This window comes from Nothobranchius furzeri, chromosome 1 (assembly GCF_043380555.1).
Source record: "Nothobranchius furzeri strain GRZ-AD chromosome 1, NfurGRZ-RIMD1, whole genome shotgun sequence".
Classification (NCBI taxonomy): Eukaryota; Metazoa; Chordata; class Actinopteri; order Cyprinodontiformes; family Nothobranchiidae; genus Nothobranchius; species Nothobranchius furzeri.
This window is the reverse complement of record NC_091741.1, coordinates 84943845-84962504: the sequence shown is the minus strand read 5'-3', so window position 1 is coordinate 84962504 and position 18660 is coordinate 84943845. Positions and strand designations below refer to the sequence as shown.

Sequence of the window (18660 nt, the reverse complement as noted above, 5' to 3'; positions counted from 1 at the left end):
TGATGAGGACCCAGCAGGAGGATCCTCGCTTCAGTCATACTCAGACGCGTTTGCTGGAGCTTTTATTGTCCTCGGTGGGCTTTAGAATATAGATTTAATTGGTGTTTTCAGTAATATTTGTTATTTTCAACCATCATATTCGGATTCTTTCTCTGGGGGTTTACTTTATTATGTAGCGTAGGATTCTGGAACATCCTGCAGATTTCTTCTCCAAAGTTCATCGTTGTGTTTCTGACATGCTCACCAGTGGACCTGTGGCTGTGCTCTTCTTACTATTATTCACAGGTGAGTTTAGTAGATAACACTTTTTATAACAAAAGTGTTGCTGTTTTTATTACTTCATTGCAGAAAAAATTAGTCATTGAGAAAGCTGTGCTAATGGTAACAAGTCTTTATTATTACCATATAATAAAAAAACAGCAAAGACTTATGACTAATTTTAGACTACAGAGTGATCTGATTACTTGATTTGATGCATAAAGTGCAAAAGACACACATTATACACCTTAAAATAACTTCTTGATTTGCTTTAGTCCAAACAGAAGGTTCACGCTTTCACTCTTGAGGTTCCAACATGAAATCTTTGGGGATTACTCAAAATTTTAAATTAAAGCTGATTATTTTGTGATTATTGAACAGCTGAGATAGGGCTTGTTTTTGGTCATTTGCATCACATTCTAAGATACAATTGTCCATTTTAAAAGTCTCATATAATTAATTGTAATTAAATCAGAGGAAACCAAGAATAAATCTTTTAAATTTCTATCCAACTCTAGTAATCATCACCTTTTTTCTCATTTATATGTTTGAATTTGTTATTAACTGTATGAGATATTTCACATGAACACATGGAGGCTACATTAGGTCAGCTAGGAAGAAAAACCTTCATCTCAGCAATAACAACATTTATATGAGACACAGATGTGCTGGTTTACCAATGGAGCCCACTCCTCGCCTCAGGAATGAAGAGCCCCCTCCTGAACATCTCCCAACATGCACCTGGCCGATCTCCAGTTCAGATGAATTTCAAATAAGCTAAGGCTGAGCTGCCTCCCTCCTCAGGTGCTCCTCTCTGCTGGCTGTCCAGGCAGTTTAATTACAGCTTGGCTCCAATCACTACCCGTTAATTACTGGGGAGACCCCTCGTGGGGACAGAAAGAGCCTTCATTTAATCCTCCAAGATAACAACATGACCTGAAAGCCACCTGAGGGGAAGCACAACTCAGAAGGTGATGAATTGAAAGGATGTCGGTTGTTTCCTCGTCTTTGTCATTAGAGCCGTTTTAACTCATCCCTCCATGAGCAGGCAGCTTAGCGTCAGTATTCTGCTCCATGGGAATTTAGCTCATGCATCAGGACAGTAACTGTAAAGAAAGACAGTACTCATTTATTTTCCATATGCATGATGGTTCATGTTGCTGCAGTCTGCTGCAGCTTGAGTATCATGCTGATGAGCTGAGATTGTTTATTTCCTGTGTGACTAGCACTGTGATGTGTGTGTGTGTGTGTGGTGGTGGTGGGGATTAGCCTAGGGGGAAAGTTACTGTGAAGAACACTGAACTCATTATGAGAGAAATGCTGAAGACAGCTTTAATCCTTTCAGAGTAAAGAGGAGGGGTTGAATGCCAAGGATCTTTATAAATAGAAAGTGTGTTGAAGTGTCCTTTACTATGTTTGCCAAAAAAGTGACCAAACTTTAGCAGAGGGATAAGAAGTGGAGCAGGAATCGGGCTGAGATGGGGGCGGTGGCAACAGACTGGAAACTCTATCCTCAGCTTCAAACACTGAGTCAGTTCTAGAAGTTTTCAAAGGAATAATGAGTCCAGACCACAACTGCTGAGAAGCACTGGAAATGGTTCATTGGGAAAGTAACATACATGAGCCAGCAATGTAGAAAAGTGATGAGTAAGAGCCACCATCTTTAAGGGAATAATGAAAACATGCTGCCTCATGTGTGATCAGTAGAAATGTTTCACAACAGGCAGAAAAACATCAGAGTCTACATTAATCTTTTTATGGTGAATTTTAATTAGAGACTGGGTTAGAATAACAAAATATTAACTTCTATTAATTAAACTATTGCCTAACAAATGCATCTGATTAATCCATATTTGTGATCAATAGCAAAGTCATCATTTGCCTTCATATCCATCACTAATCAAACCAGCTGCTTGCATGTCTTCACTGAAGATCAGAGCCACTTCTACAAACATCAGACAACAAAAATCTTTACCATTTGAGGCCTAGATTTGGCGCGACCAATTTAAAAAGACATTTATGTTGTTCTCTGGTCAGAAAATGCATCACAAAAACAACAAATCTGTCTGTTCATGAGTCTAGAATCACTGAAAAGCCTGATTAGTCACCATTTCTATTATTGAACACACACAAGAGAATGTAACTGCGGATTTTAGTACGTTTACTTTGGGATGCTACCCACACATTTATATGAAAGCCCATTCTTGCCACTCAGATTTTTTAAAAATCTCATAATTTTGACTTAGCTATCTCATGAGATAGCTAAGTCAAAATTATGACATAAAAATATATGTATGGAAGTCCTTACAAATACATAGTCCTTACAAATTATTCATAATAATAAAGATGACCAATATAAGACAAGAAGTCACACTGAAGAAATTTTCGACCAAATAAAAATTTTCGGACTTTTGGGAAATCCCTACATTTTAAACAAAGTAGCTGCATTTTTTGTATCAAATACAGAATAAAAATTACTACATTTGTTTGTTTTTATGAACTTTACTGAGATAAAACTACAAATGCAAAGAGAAGTGAATCCAATACTTAATAAAGTCCATCTGTGGGAACTGTCATTCTACTAGTGGCAAATGCTTTAATCTGAGTTTTTAATAATAATAAAAATAATGCAAACATAATGTATCACAACCAGATTCACTTATGTTGTTCACATCAAACCAGAAGAAAGATATGAGAAATATTTTTATACAGTAAATCCAAATTTGAAATAAAGAATGTGGTCAAACAGATCTATATTTTTTCAAGAAGCTATACTCTTAGAGTAATTTTCATGTGTAAAAACTTGCAGGAGTTCCTATTGGAGACTGATTGTAAATCCAGGTGTCTGTGTTCTGGAATGTTTCACAGAAGATGAGTGGGAATGAGAGAGAGGGAGAATCCTTCTCTTGTTCAGCGTCTGTGTGAACTACATGTAGTTCACATGTTCTCTGACCAAAGAACAGACGTTTGATATATTAAACGTGAAGATTTGTTCTTCTAAAGATCTGTCATTTATTATTTCAGCTGGAGCAGCGACCGCCGACAGCTACGATGACTTAGAAGAAGAAAATACTCCTGAACTGGATTACAAAAGTACGTATGGGAAGCATGCTGGCTGGAGAAGGGCCACGTAGCAGCACCAAGACTCGGTCTACAACATTTAACCATTTTCAGATTTATTCAAAGGTAACATCTGGTAAACAAACGTGCACAACTGTGCCGGAGGAATAGTAGGAGACCTTTGCATTCATGGTGTGATGTAAACACAACCTGTCAGTAAAACGCCCTCCTGGTAATCAGATCAAGAATAAACATGATTACATAAACTATTTTGTGAACTAAACAACCATGATCATTTACTGACCGTTTAGACACTTTTAGGACAGTGTGTTGCATTAATGCTTTTATTCTTTATAGCTTTAAATTGTGAGTGTTTTGTAGAATTTATTTACAATATTAATAAAACTCAGCTTTATTTTTCAAAAAGAAAAAAACAACATTATAACTAAACTCAAGATGTTATGACAATCTATAAGACTGTTTTGACTGCCATTTGATTTTAATTTCCACACAAGTCTGATAAAAGGTGCTTTGTATTATTAATATTAGAGAGTTGTTCTTGAAGTTTATATAATTTAGTCACTAACATTTGGTCCTTTTTTCACACGGTTAGAACTTAGATTAGAAACACACATTACCGTATAAAAGTCTTGATCCACCCTTCATTTATTTCTATCTTAGTTTCAAAGAGTCACACTGTCATGTACGTTTACACGAGCTGTGATAGTTCAGATCTTTTGAAGTGGCTTTTTTTCCAAAAGTTTATGAACAAATAATGTCTTGCCTGTTGTAGATCAATATGTGATTAACTTCAGTTTGAAGAAACAGAACAGTTCTGGCCAGACAGAAAAACTTAAATGCTAAAATAAACAGTTGAAACAGTTATGGAAATGCCTTAAAACAATTCCAGTTTTAAACATGTTAAAGTAGTTAATGCAAGCGCTGTTTTAAAACATTTACATTGCCATAAGTATAACATTCAGTGAATTCCAGCCTGAAAGAAACTGACTTATTTCCATATCCCATTTCTGTGGTCGAGATCTACAGAATTCTCTGATCACATGATGTGAAATGTACAAATGTGAAAGAGTTTATAGAACAGCATTCAGATTTGCAATAGGGGTGGAAAAACTTAGGAAACTGCAACTCGATACTCTCCATTACATCACATGCGCTTTGCCTAAATATATATATATTTTTGTCAAATTAGACCCAAACTGGTGTCGTTCTCCGAGTCTGACCAACGGTGAGGTGACCTGTCAATCCCCTCGAGGTCGGGCCTACAGGGGAACATTGGGCACCCGCTGTCAGATGACCTGCGATCGAGGCTACCGGCTGCTGGGAAGAAAGTCCATTCAGTGTCTCTCCAATCGTCGCTGGTCTGGGACCGCTTACTGCCGCAGTAGGAAAATTGCAGGAAAAATGCAACAAATTCAGTTAAACGTGCTCACTCTGCAAAAATGACAGTACATGTTTTGTGGTGATGTCTCTTTAGAGGTCCGTTGCCATGTGCTGCCCCTCATTCCACATGGCAGATACACCTGCACACAAGGCTTTGTGGTGGACTCCAGGTGTGACTTCACCTGCATCCCTGGCTATCGTATTGAGGGGGAACACTCACGCACCTGCCAGCCCAGAGGGTTATGGAGCGGAGTACAGCCAGAGTGTTCAGGTACAGCTTCAGTAAAACTGGGTCAATATTCAAACTTTACAGTCATCCCGGAAATTTTACTTTCAATTAGATTGAGTTGGTCTGCTCTGGTGTCCAGATTTTATGTCATTCTCATACAAAACAAACTTACTGTGAGTGCCAAACTCAAAAAAAGCACATTTCCTGTTCGTTTTGTTCCTTTGGGCTGGATCCGTGGCACATCCTGTTGTTGTTTTAGTGTTCATACTCTGCAGCAACAGTTCCTCTAGGTTAAACAATGTGTCATATCAGTGTTGCTTGAGTGCTAATTCATTTCAGATACCGATCCTCCAAAGATAAAATGTCCACCATCCAGACTCAGGTTTGCAGAGCCTGGAAAGCTCACAGCCACCGTGATCTGGGACCACCCAAAAGCCACAGATACTGCTGATAAACACCTTAAGTATGCTGATAATTCTTTTCTGTACTCCATTTAAAGTTTTTAACTAAATACCAGATTTTTTTTTTTTACTGCTTTTCTGCAGTGTGATTTTAGAGGGGCAGGAGCCCGGCACCGAGTTCAAAGAGGGAGTAAACATAATCCGCTACAAGGTGTACGATCAAGCTAGGAACCGCGCTTCCTGCAAGTTTATTGTACGTGTTGAGGGTAAGGGCTGTCTGAGTTATGAAATGGGTAGACATAGGACACGTGGAGCTGAGGCCAGCGTGATTTCCGCATGTTTTCCATCCAGTGAGAAGATGTACTGAAATACCTCCACCTCTGCATGGTTACCTCAGCTGCTCTTCTGACGGGAACAACTACGGTGCGACATGCGAGTACCACTGTGATGGAGGATATGAGCGCAGAGGGACGTCCAGTCGAGTCTGCCAGTCCAACCTCAGTTGGAGTGAGGGAGCTGCAGAGTGTGTCCGTGAGTACAGGGTCCCACGAACCACACAAGAGGGTTGAAAACAATCCTTTAGATCCTTGTTCAACTTTGTGCTCTTTGAAAGACAACTACTGCAACATACTTGCAGCCAATCATTCAAAGATTTTGTGGGTCACAAAACACTGGATAATCATAGTATTTTACCCTTTTTGTGAAATCACAGTAGTATGAAGTATTTGGCATGTTTTTGAGGATATAATGAGCTTCAGTGGGGAGGAATTCCCATGTTGTCGAGGGAGAGGCTTTTAAAATGTTGGCTGTGTCCAAATTCATATTCTGTATCTTTCCAAATATGCATTTTAAGGCCGATTGCATCACAACAGTGGGGGCTCATCCATATGAAGGGAGAAAAAAATCTAAAAACTAAAAAAATAATCTATACCATGTTTATATATCTATAAACCAGCTCATTGGCCAAGTTGTAGAGTGTCCACCCTGGCACTGAGAGATCTTGGTTCAAATCCCGGTTGGGTCATACCAAAGACTTTATATGTATATATATATATATATATATATATATATATATATATATATATATATATATATATATATATATATATATATATATACCGGTAGATCTATAGACATATAGCTATATACACACACACACACTCACACGCACAAATACACACGCGCGCGTGCGCTCATGGTCGCCTTTGTTTAAAGGACACTACAGATTTTTCCACTTGTCCTTTTCTCCGCCCATGTGCTCCAGGATTTCCCCGTTCCTGAGAAGTGTGTGTTAACAAACCCTACTGGTGCGGGAGCCAGACTGACACCACCTAGCCCGGCCCATGCCGGCCCAGATGGAAAGCTGCCCATAGAGAGGCAAAAGGAAAGACAAAGTAGAAAAAAGTGTAGAAGCAATAGGGATAACCACACCCTGGAGAAGATTGTGAAACAAACTCCATTTAGAAATGTGGGGAAGATTCACAAAGAGTGGGCTACAGCTGGAGTCAGCGCCTCAAGAACCACCATGCACAGACATACAAGACATGGTTTCATCTGTCACATTCCTTGTGTTGATCTTAATTAATAATCTGATATTTTGAGATGCTGGATCTGGGATTTTTGTTCTATCTCAGTTATAATCATCAAATTGAAAGAAATAAACATTTGAAATATATCAGTCGGTGTGCAATGAATTAATATAATATATAGGTTTCACTTTTTGGAATTAATGATATAAATCAACTGTCATGATATTCTAATTTTATGACCAGCACCTGTAAAACTTTTTTACGTGCTCAAAACACAACTAAAAACTACAATTAAATGAATCATGAGAAATCGCTCTTCATGAAGGAAAAAAAACATTTTAGCATTATATTTTGTAGTTTATATAAATCAGGCAGGAAGTCAGTTTATCCGTATGAACATTATTACAGCAGGAGGGACAAGCGCACACACACAGCATTAATGTTGTAACCATCAGCAGAACTTCCCCTGAACTCTACACTACACCTCTCTAAATATTAGCAGTGTTCTGCTGCCACCTAGTGTTCAGTTCAGTACACAAAATAAGACCAAAGTAATCAAACAGGCCTTGCGGTTACATAAAATTACTCATTACATTGTGGGTGTGTCATCTGTGCCTCACTAACATTATTTTTAATAAAAAAAAAATAGCCTGGAGCCAAATTGTCTTGAATGATTCAAATGTTTTTTTCCCCCCAATGTGTCTTTAACAGCTGCCCGATTTGGGTTTTTATCTAAAATCTTCTAAGAAAGCACTGAGTGCACATACAAACGGAGCTCTTCTTTTCTCTACAAAAAGACAAGTGATTTTTTTAAAATCACTTGTCTTTTTACCTTGAGAAAAACAGATTGAAACATGCACAAGTGAACACCAGAAACTCATAACAGTTTTTAGATTTAATATAACTAATAATTTTTGCACTGTCACAGTTTAATGTTTACTGTTTAGTCCATTTCCTGTTTTCTCTCTGCTCCACAGCAGTGTGTAGTGTGATTTGTGCATGATGTAGATGATCTTGTGTTGCAGCAATGGAAGTTAAATTTGATGTAAAGACTACTTCTGCTTTCCTGGACCAGTTCTATGAAAAGAGGAGGCTGCTGATCCTTTCTGCTCCCAATGTTTCTGACTCAGACTACCAGCTGCAAAATGTCATGATACAAGTGAGAAAATATTACCCATAATTTCCTGAAAAAGTTCTGTAGAGGTTTAATGAACAAGAAACCTTCGAATGTTTGTTTTTCCTTTCATCAGAAATCTGACTGTGGAATAGACTTACGTCATGTAACAGTTATCGAACTTCTGGGCTCCCCGCCTTGTGAGACGGGCCGTATTAAAGAAAATCTGCTTCAGTCTGAAGTCATCGAGGGTTTGAGGTAGGGCTGATTGTTTACTTCTTCAGTTGGTTTATGGTTCAATTTGGGAAGAGGTGTTAAATCATATTAAACGCTGGAAAGGCAAAACAAATTTGTAAACACTGGAATTGGTGTTTTTAAATGACTTACAAAGCATTACTATTAAATAAGTTTAGTTTCCTGAAGATAAAATAAAATTTCACCCTCAGGCGTCACTTTAATTTACTATAATCTTGTGACCTTAGCAGACATTTTTGTCCACTGGGTAAAATCTTCTCGATTATGTAAATATCAGTGGATATATATATATATATATATATATATATATATATATATATATATATATATATAAAGTTTCATTTGCCAATTGTTTGATCTTTCTCAGGATTTAGCAGAGCTGCATAGAAACAGCGTTAAATTCTAGTTATGTAGATTAACTACGCTACAGTTATAAAAATTAATGCATTCATATTTCTTAAACCTTTTTTTTTTAGCTCTGTTAAACAACTTCAGCCCTGCTGAAACGTATTACAACTTCCATCATTTTGAGGATTTTAACCCTTCAATTGTAAGTTTGATTACTCAAAGTCATTACTGTAATTTATGAAAGAAAAACAAAAAAATTGTTATTGCCCCATGAAAAAAACTATTTTTTCTGTTTGGGGCATTAATTATAAATCAGTTTTGATTATTTTATGAAATATCTACAAATCAATTTTGCATCAATAGTTTTTGTGTAGCAACAGATTTAAAAGTTACCATCCTCTTGTGATGTTAGTGGACAAAAATGTTCCGTTGACTTCCATTCAAATCAGTTTTTGTTCCTGTAATATCTGCAACAAATAATCATGCTTTCTGTGATATTAGGGTTTCATTTAGGAGAAAAGTAGTCTAATTTATTATGTTTACTGTTTACCTCCAAATTCTGGGTGAGAAACTCTACACATTTCTTTTGCAGTTTGAATCGAAGTCAAAAGGTCAACATGACCTCTAATAAGTAAATAATACACAGTTTTACTCTCGTACTGAACTTCAAAGTGTAGAACACAAAAACAATTAGTACAGTATTTTCCAAACTATAAGCCGCTACTTTTTCCCACGCTTTGAACGCAGCTTATAATGAGGTGCGCGGCTTTAAAAGGATGGATGCTGGAAAGGAGTGCTACGGAAGGCGCCCCGGAGGATTTTTTCACAGTAAAACGGCGCTGCATGTTTTCACCTCTTCACCCCGGGATCATGACAGCAACACGGAGAGTGACACTGACAGTTAAACTACGTTTTCAGTTCAGTAGATATCTGCAGCTTTCAGCCCGATGCGGTTTATGTTGAGGTGCGCTCTAAAGTCCGGAAAGTACCGTATGTTTATGCACCTGGCCAGAGCCCAGGCACCATCAAACACTTTGTAGTTTGATTATCTGGTTAAATTAATTCTGTGACAACAAAGGAGCAAATTCCAAATTGAATTTCAAAATTAGTCCAGAGAGAGGTTGTGCAACAAAACTTTGTACCATATACAGGACATACACTTTGCTAAAATGGCGTCCAAAGAAAAAGCAAAAAACTGCCCAAATGGACAAAAATGTCCCTGATGACACCTTCGGGTTAAGTTAAACAACAGAAATAAACACAAACATAAACTGATTCATCGAAAAACACAGACAGATATTTTTTTCCACTAACTGTGCAAACTGAGAGAGGGGTGCCTCTCAGTTTTTCCAGGTTGGAAACTTTCCTAAGCTTCACTTTCGACACTGACACATAAACTCCGCAGTCCACAGGACGGTATGCAGGTCCACAGTGTGTTGGACAAAGTTCAGGGAAACTTGAAACCACTAAGGGGTGAACAGGATGAAAAACGTTTATGTTAAAGTGGACATATTAATGAAAACCCATCTGTAATACTTTACAATAAGGGTCACTTTATTAACAGTACTTAGTGCATTATTAAGCATGAACAAACAAAGTATCCCTTTAATGTTTCTGATGTTACCTATTAATATTAAGCAGTTGTTAATAGCTTATTTAACAGTTTATTAATGCTTAATAATGCTCTAAGTAATGTTAATAAAAGGACCCATATTGTAAAATGTTACCATCTCATACCAACTCATCTTTTGTGGTGCCATGTGGGTCTCTACTGCCTCTATCAAAACTCCAAATGTGAAAATATCTGTACTGTACATCCTTTTATCCTTGTGTCCAAGTCCAGCCAGGACCCCCCCCCCACACACACACACACACACATACACACACCTCCTACCCCCACAAACACACATTAAAAATAAATTATTATATATTTATTATTGAAAAAATATCAATGCTCTTTCTGAAAATATTTATTTTTTTTCTAAATTCCATCCATCCATTTTCATCCACTTATCCGCAGTCGGGTCGCGGGGGCAGTAGCCTAAGGCGAGAGGCCCAAACTTCCCTCTCCTCAGCAACTTGGGCCAGCTCCTCCAGGGCAATCCCAAGGCGTTACCTGGCCAGGTGAGAGGCATAGTCCCTACAGCGTGTTCTGGGTCTCCTCCTCCCAGTTGGACGTGCCCAGAAAACCTCATCAGGGAGGCGTCCATGAGGCATCCTGGCTAGATGCCCGAGCCACCTCAACTGGCTCCTCTCGATGTGGAAGAGCAGCGAATCTATTCCAAGCCCCTCTCGGATGACCGAGTTTCTCACCCTATCTCTAAGGGAGAGCCCAGCCGCTCTTTGGAGAAAACTCATTTTGGTCGCTTGTATCAGCGATCTCGTTCTTTCGGTCACCACCCAAAGCTCAGGACCATAGGTGAGGGTAGGAACGTAGATCGACCGGTAAATCGAGAGCTTCGCCTTCTAACTCAGCTCTCTCTTCACCACGACAGACCGGTACAACGCCCACATCATTGCAGATGCAGCACCAATCCACCTGTCGATCTCATGCTCCAGTTTTCCCTCATTCATGAACAAGACCCTGAGATACTTAAACTCCTCCACTTGGGGCAGGATCTCATCCCTGACCCGAAGAAGGCATTCTACCCTTTTCCGAACCCTTTTTCTAAATTTTAAAACAAACAAACAAAAATAATTTAAAAAAAAAGTTTTTTTTTCTTCAAAAAAGACAAAAAATCTTGTAAATATTTATGGAAGAGGAAAACAGATAACCAATTTCCTCTCAATAATGTCAGATCCAATCTCAACTTTCTGACTTTTTTCCTCAGAATTCTCAAAATTCATCATCTAGGCTTTAAATAAATTGTTTCAGCTGTTATTTTATGTGCCTTTAAAGAGTTTGGCTTGTAGGAAACAACACTACTCTACCACCTTGTCTGTGATAGACACTCATTTGGGCTTTAGCACCAGCCTGTCCCGTTACTGAGGAACCTGTTGTGAGCAACAGTTGTGATACAGTAGCCTGGCAAGCCAGACTAAATAAATGTATTATTTAGTCTGGCAACACTCCATTGACGGCTCTCGGTTGTGGGGCGGGTTCTACCATCGTCTTTCAAATGATCTCCGCATTCCACTGGACAAAGAATGTGACATACTCTTGTTTCACTCATCGACATAATATACGTGGACATCTTCTTTCCATAGGCTCCAATATCACGTTTTTGATCCCAAATGGAAGGTGGCCACCACCGCCATTTTGACCGTGTCACAGGTTCCGTCAAGCCCAGACAATTCCATAAAAGGGAAGAGAGGAGGAGCTGAGGGTGGGGCTGTAAGGCTGGGATCAACTGACGACACCTGGTCGAACTAGCTACAAGCTAACTTGAAGCTAACCCAAAGCTAATGCGGAGGTGGGAGCTAAGCTAACGGAGGTAGCAACCTAGCTACAACCGGAGTTAACTGTGCACAACACCAGAGCTTCTGAGTCAGAGATACGCCAGGCTGACCGCTGGATAAAACCGGGTGGAACACAGAGGTCTTGGAGACCTCCACAAGCCGGCAGCTGCACAGCAGACAAGCGCCGCTGCGATCTGAGATGCGCAGAGCTGCCGCTGGGGAGAACCGGGTGGAAAGGTTTCCATCCCAGAGCTCCACAAGCCGGCAACCCGCCGCAGCAGACAGAAGCCGCGATCAGACAGAGATGGACCGGGCTGCTGGGAGAAACAGCCGGCATTCCGGGTGGAAAACAGAGGTCTGCCGAGAGCTCCACAAGCCGATAGTCGGAACCCAGCTCCACCAACATGTTATATTTCAACCCATTTTCTAAAGTGCAGCATTATGTTAAATGCACTGGGTTTTACCCTATTACATTTAAATTTCATGGTTAAACAGTACATGTTAAAATCTAAGCTCAGCTCGGCAGTGACCTAAAATACATAAATATAATTTTACTTACCGAAAAAAATGAAGTGGAGACTCCTTGGACGCTCTATTAGTGCAATTAATGCCACAGCAAGTCATTTTGTCCAACAATTGCACAAAAAATATCCAATAAAGAATACACACACACAGAGACTCAAAATCCCGAAACAGTTTCCAAGCCAGACCGAGGCTCTACTGAGGCCTTTCCATGGAGCTAGCTCTGTGGTCACGTGGGTCTGATGCTCATTAATTATACAGAATTTTGGGCTTTTACTACACTTAAACAGAAGTGTGAGAAAAAATTCACCCCCCTCAGAGCTGTCATGAGTGTAAACTAGATAATTTAAACAAAAAACATGTTTTGGTACCAGGCTGTAAACATGTTTATTTCTGCTGTGAAATTGGCATTTTTAACATGGGAGTCAATGAGGATTTGCTCGCTTGATACCAGCCCCCAGCGGATGAGGGTGGAACTGCAAGGGTTGGACTCAATTTTAAAGCCACATTGTGGGGGCTTGGTTTCACTCTGTTGCATCATCCCACCCACCAGGCATATAGAGTGTCCTGATTGGCCCACAAAGCAGATAAAGCTCTGTGATTTGTTCACTAAGCAGATAGAGCACTATGATTGGCCCACCATTATGGACCAATCACAGCTCTTTATGTGTTTGAAATCCCTCTAGAGAGCTGTGATTTGCTAGCCAGAGTCCTGGTAGGAGCTGCGAAGGTTCCAATGGAGCGTGCCTAGACCAAACTTTGCAAAGCGAGAATTTGGTCCAGTTCACTAGGCTAGTGATACAGAGTAATGACTCTGACAAACATCAGACCAGCTTTAACCCACAAGTCTTCATTATAAGAGCATTGTGTGTGTGTGTGTGTGTGTGTGTGTGTGTGTGTGTGTGTGTGTGTGTGTGTGGTGGTGGTGGTGGTGGGGGGGGGGGGGTTCCTGCTTCAGAGTAGCGATGAGGGTGCCATGGGGTAATCTCGCCTAGGACACCAAACTGAGTTGGGCCGGCCCTGCACAAAACAACCTGTCTTCAGCTTCTGGCGTGCTTTATGAGCCCACGAAACTGTCGTGAGCGTTCAGGGACTGTCTGCAAATATAAACAACAGAAACTGCAAACGATGATAATAATAATAAAAAAAACTCTTGTGTGCTGTAGTGTCACCAGATTCACAAAAGATATCTGCACATATGCTGTGCTATTTACCTCACTCCCACTTCATGTTTGAAAAATGCAACAAATGCTGTTGCCTGACAGACCAAGAGGGCAGAGCTGCTAACAAATACACACACAGGATCACAAAAACATTGTGACATCATAATGTACCAGCCAGCATCACAGTGTACCTCTTAGCCAATAGCGAAGGCAGATTTAAATTTAAATGCAGTGCAGAGTTTTTACCCGGCGACGGCACACACACTGACAGTTTTAGGCAGAATATTTAAGTTTTAACCAAGATGCACTTAAGTGCCAAATTATTGACTACACTTGTCTAAAGCGCAATTAGACACTCTTTGGGGGTGACTTGCTCTTTAATAGACAGTGCTAAGAAGGTACATTGATGTGCCCTTGTTCTTTTAATACAACTTGTTTTACTCGTTACACTTTTCTTCTCTTTGTGGCACCCCCTGGATGGCTGGTGCCCATAGCATTTGCCTATATTGCCTATAGGACGGGCCGGCCCTGGCTTTCCTGGCATCAAAATTTGTCTTTAAATTTCACAGAAATCTTGTGACATTCATGTCACATACAGGTCTTTCTCAAAAAATTAGCATATTGTGATAAAGTTCGTTATTTCCTGTAATGTACTGATAAACATTAGACTTTCATACATATTAGATTCATTACACACAATTGAAGTAGTTCAAGCCTTTTATTGATTCTAATATTGATGATTTTGGCATACAGCTCACGAAAACCCAAAATTCCTATCTCAATAAATTGGCATTTTTCATCCGACCAATAAAAGAAAAGTGTTTTTAATACAAAAAAAGTCAACCTTCAAATAATTATGTTCAGTTATGCACTCAATACTTGGTCGGGAATCCTTTTGCAGAAATGACTGCTTCAATGCGGCGTGGCATGGAGGCAATCAGCCTGTGGCACTGCTGAGGTGTTATGGAGGCCCAGGATGCTTCGATAGCAGCCTTAAGCTCATCCAGAGTGTTGGGTCTTGCGTCTCTCAACTTTCTCTTCACAATATCCCACAGATTCTCTATGCGGTTCAGGTCAGGAGAGTTGGCAGGCCAGTTGAGCACAGTAATACCATGGTCAGTGAACCATTTACCAGTGGTTTTGGCACTGTGAGCAGGTGCCAGGTCGTGCTGAAAAATGAAATCTTCATCTCCGTAAAGCTTTTCAACAGATGGAAGCATGAAGTGCTCCAAAATCTCCTGATAGCTACCTGCATTGACCCTGCCCTTGATAAAGCACAGTGGACCAACACCAGCAGCTGACATGACACCCCAGACCATCACTGACTGTGGGTACTTGACACTGGACTTCAGGCATTTTGCCATTTCCCTCTGCCCAGTCCTCCTCCAGATTCTGGCACCTTGATTTCCGAATGACATGCAACATTTGATTTAATCAGAAAATAGTACTTTGGACCACTGAGCAACAGTCCAGTGCTGCTTCTCTGTAGCCCAGGTCAGGCGCTTCTGCCGCTGTTTCTGGGTGGCTTGACCTGGGGAATGCGGCACCTGTAGCCCATTTCCTGCACACGCCTGTACACGGTGGCTCTGGATGTTTCTACTCCAGACTCAGTCCACTGCTTCCGCAGGTCCCCCAGGGTCTGGAATCGGTCCCTCTCCACAATCTTCCTCAGGGTCCGGTCACCTCTTCTCGTTGTACAGCGTTTTCTGTCACACGTTTTCCTTCCCACAGACTTCCCACTGAGGTGCCTTGATACAGCACTCTGGGAACAGCCTATTTGTTCAGAAATGTCTTTCTGTGTCTTACCCTCTTGCTTGAGGGTGTCAATGATGGCCTTCTGGGCAGCAGTCAGGTCGGCAGTCTTACCCATGATTGCAGTTTTGAGTAATGAACCAGTAAAAAACCTCAGGAATCTTTTGCAGGTGTTTAGAGTTAATTAGTTGAATCCGATGATTAGGTTAATAGCTCATTTAGAGAACCTTTTCCTGATATGCTCATTTTTTGGGACAGGAATTTTGGGTTTTCATGAGCTGTATGCCAAAATCATTAATATTAGAAACAATAAAAGGCTTGAACTACTTCAGTTGTGTGTAATGAATCTAATATATATGAAAGTCTAATGTTCATCAGTACATTAGACAATAATGAACTTTATCACAATATGCATTTTTTTAATAGGACCTGTATAGCTGCCCCACTGATTCTTGTGTTAATTTTTTCTTTGTTCCAGAGAGCCATGATCTAGAAGTAGATGGGTGTGACTTAGGCACCCTATAGCAGCCTGATCAGGGATGGGTGGGCAAGCTCCAACTTGTTTTCTTAAAGAGCAATTCACCCTAGGTGGAGTCTTACTTCATTCACACTTCCTGTTTAAAAAATACACCTAAAGGAGGTGCCACCTGGCGGACAGAGAGAACTGCACTGAGGCAGCTATTGACAGTACACTCCAGCGCTAGCATATTAGCTATAGCCACTTCATTGTTGACTAACAGAGTTCCTGGTAAAGAAATATAAAGATACTGAAAGGAAGAATCATGTGACCACAGGGAAAGGCTGTAGCATGTCAGGAACCCCAAAGCGGTTTCAGAGAGTTTGGTTTTTCAGAATGTAATACAGTCAGGCATGTTACTCTACACGTTGCTAGCTGAAAGGACTGTGGCAGGGAGCCCCGGTTGGTGGCGCCAACTGACTGGCAGCAGCTGGGGTCTGCGCAGCATGCTAACAATTCTGTGAGGATAAAAGGAACTTCGTTAGAGATGAGAAAGCATCAATGACTGAGCGTTTGCCAGGTAAGAGAGCTTTTGTGGGTCTTAAAGGGCGAGTGCACAATTGGTGATGGAACGGGACATGATCACTGCCACCTGACAAACATAAAGAAATGCACAAACAAGACATATTAAAGTTAATATTATAGGCGCAACAGGATGTTCATTAGGTCTGCATTCAATTTGAATCCTCATTTGCATCCTCCGGATCGAAAGGAACCAGTTGAGGTGGTTTCGGCATCTGGTCAGGATGCCTCCTGGACGCCTCCCCGTGGGAGGTGTTTCGGGCATGTCCTGCCGGCAGGAGGCCCCCGGGTCCACCCAGGACATGTTGGAGAGGTTACATCTCCAACCTGGTCCGGGAACGCCTTGGGGTCCTGCCGGAGGAGCTGGTAGAGAAGGCCGGGGCTACAAGGGGCGGAGGGGCTGAGTGACTTATTAACTCTGCAAAGGATTATTTTAGAACATACTGGCTCAAGAAAATTATTTTAAAATATAAAAGTTACATAGTTTCATTTAAAAGTGAAACAGCTCATTCTGGAAAGTACTGAAACAGTCGAGAATAAAACTGCTGAAATCGATTAATATGAGTGATTTTACACAAATGAACATGTTTTGTGTAGACCATAGAACTGCTATAACTTAGTCTCATATGTCCCCTTTAAAATGCAGGGTTTTAATGAGCAGGTATCATCTAAATGATAAAACTATTTGGAGTCAAAACAATTATGATCATATTTGACATAAATATACATCCTCTGCTTAAGATATTTAAACAAATCTTGATTTCACTAAAATCATATTTAAAAATTGAATAATACTGGGCAGGGGCGGATCTACAAGGGTGGCATAGGGTGGCAGTTGCCACCCTAAAAGAAAGCCTTGCTACCCCTGCCACCCCAGCTGGGAGCTATAAATTCAAGAAAAATCTAAGTTTTTCAACTCTCAGGCTCATAAAGACCTATTTGCAGTCTGCTTTGACAGAGAAAAGCTAGGCTGTACTCAGCATTGAGTCAAAACAGGCAAAATCTTTGGATCTTGATGCATGTGTAAATTGTTTTGCTGAACAACATGGAAAATGCCGCATTCAGCTGTTGTAGGAAGGACATAATTTTATGTGTTTTATTTTTGTGATGGGCCTTTAAGCTTATTAAATGAGGACCCAAAACAAATACGAATATGTAAATACTGGGAAAAGAAAAAGGAAAACATGTTTCTGAGTGAACAATAAAACCAAAGTACAATATAATGTTGCAGTGAAATATTTCTTATATATATATATATATATGTGTGTGTGTGTGTGTATGTATTGCCACCCTAGAAAAATGTTTGCCCCTCTTCTGCCACCCCATAAATAATTTAGTAGATCCACCCATGATACTGGGATGTTTGTTTCAGCCAAGACTTTAGTTTGTTTACATTCCTCTAGTTTGTTTATGCTTGGCAGATTGCAAAAAGGCAGAAATGTATAACAATATCTGCACACAGTGATTTTAAAGGCAAACTTACGAGAATTCATATTTGGTCAATTAAACATGGCCTTAATACACATAAAGGTTCTGATTAATTTTAAGTCTACACATTTCTGATCAGGCTGTCTTACCGTTTTTGCTCCAGTTGTATGGATTGTGTTTAAGCATGAGCTGTGAATGTCATGCAGTTACTGTTCTTTAATAAAAATGAGCCACCCACCATCACCCACCCTTCAACTATTTTCTAAACTGGTTATCCTGTTTTTTTAAATAACCGAATAATGGATTGTAGCCTTTATTTTTCCGTTTCTCCACAGGCAAATATTCAGAATCTCCAGATCTTATTTCAGCATGTTGCTGCTGGATGAGCGTGGAATGGACAGAGAGCGCTTCATTGTCCCTGTGTCCACCGAAGAGCTCTTCTCCTACATAGACAGCTTCCTGCTGGATGAGGATGAACGGGAGAGGCTTGAGCTCAACAGAGACTTCTGTGACTAAAATAAAATGGTTGTCGTAGCAATAAACTCACTATAACCAAAACGAGATGTAGATTGACAAGAGGGAAGAAAACTGCAGTTCCTCCTGTTTCAGATCACAACACTGAAGTGCTGGCATTGTTTACTCAACTGAGAAGCATGGAAGCAGAAGTTGTTTTAAACTAAACAAATTCCTGGTCACAATACAGCAGCGGGTTTTATTAGAACAAAGAATGAGATTGTAATAAATGCTCATTAACAGTTCAGT

At 40.2% G+C, this 18660-nt stretch overlaps 1 protein-coding gene across 1 annotated transcript; it reads left to right on the top strand.

Annotated features, from left to right (window-relative positions):
* The first annotated feature begins 3 nt into the window (after positions 1-3).
* On the top strand, positions 4-18656 carry srpx2 (sushi-repeat containing protein X-linked 2). Its single transcript, XM_015948260.3, has 10 exons — positions 4-285; positions 3283-3351; positions 4529-4720; positions 4814-4990; positions 5288-5411; positions 5494-5615; positions 5701-5880; positions 7904-8037; positions 8129-8250; positions 18234-18656. Exons 1-10 carry the CDS (start codon positions 237-239, stop codon positions 18412-18414), a joined length of 1350 nt encoding a protein of 449 aa, XP_015803746.3. The 5' UTR covers positions 4-236; the 3' UTR covers positions 18415-18656.
* Positions 18657-18660: the final 4 nt, after the last annotated feature.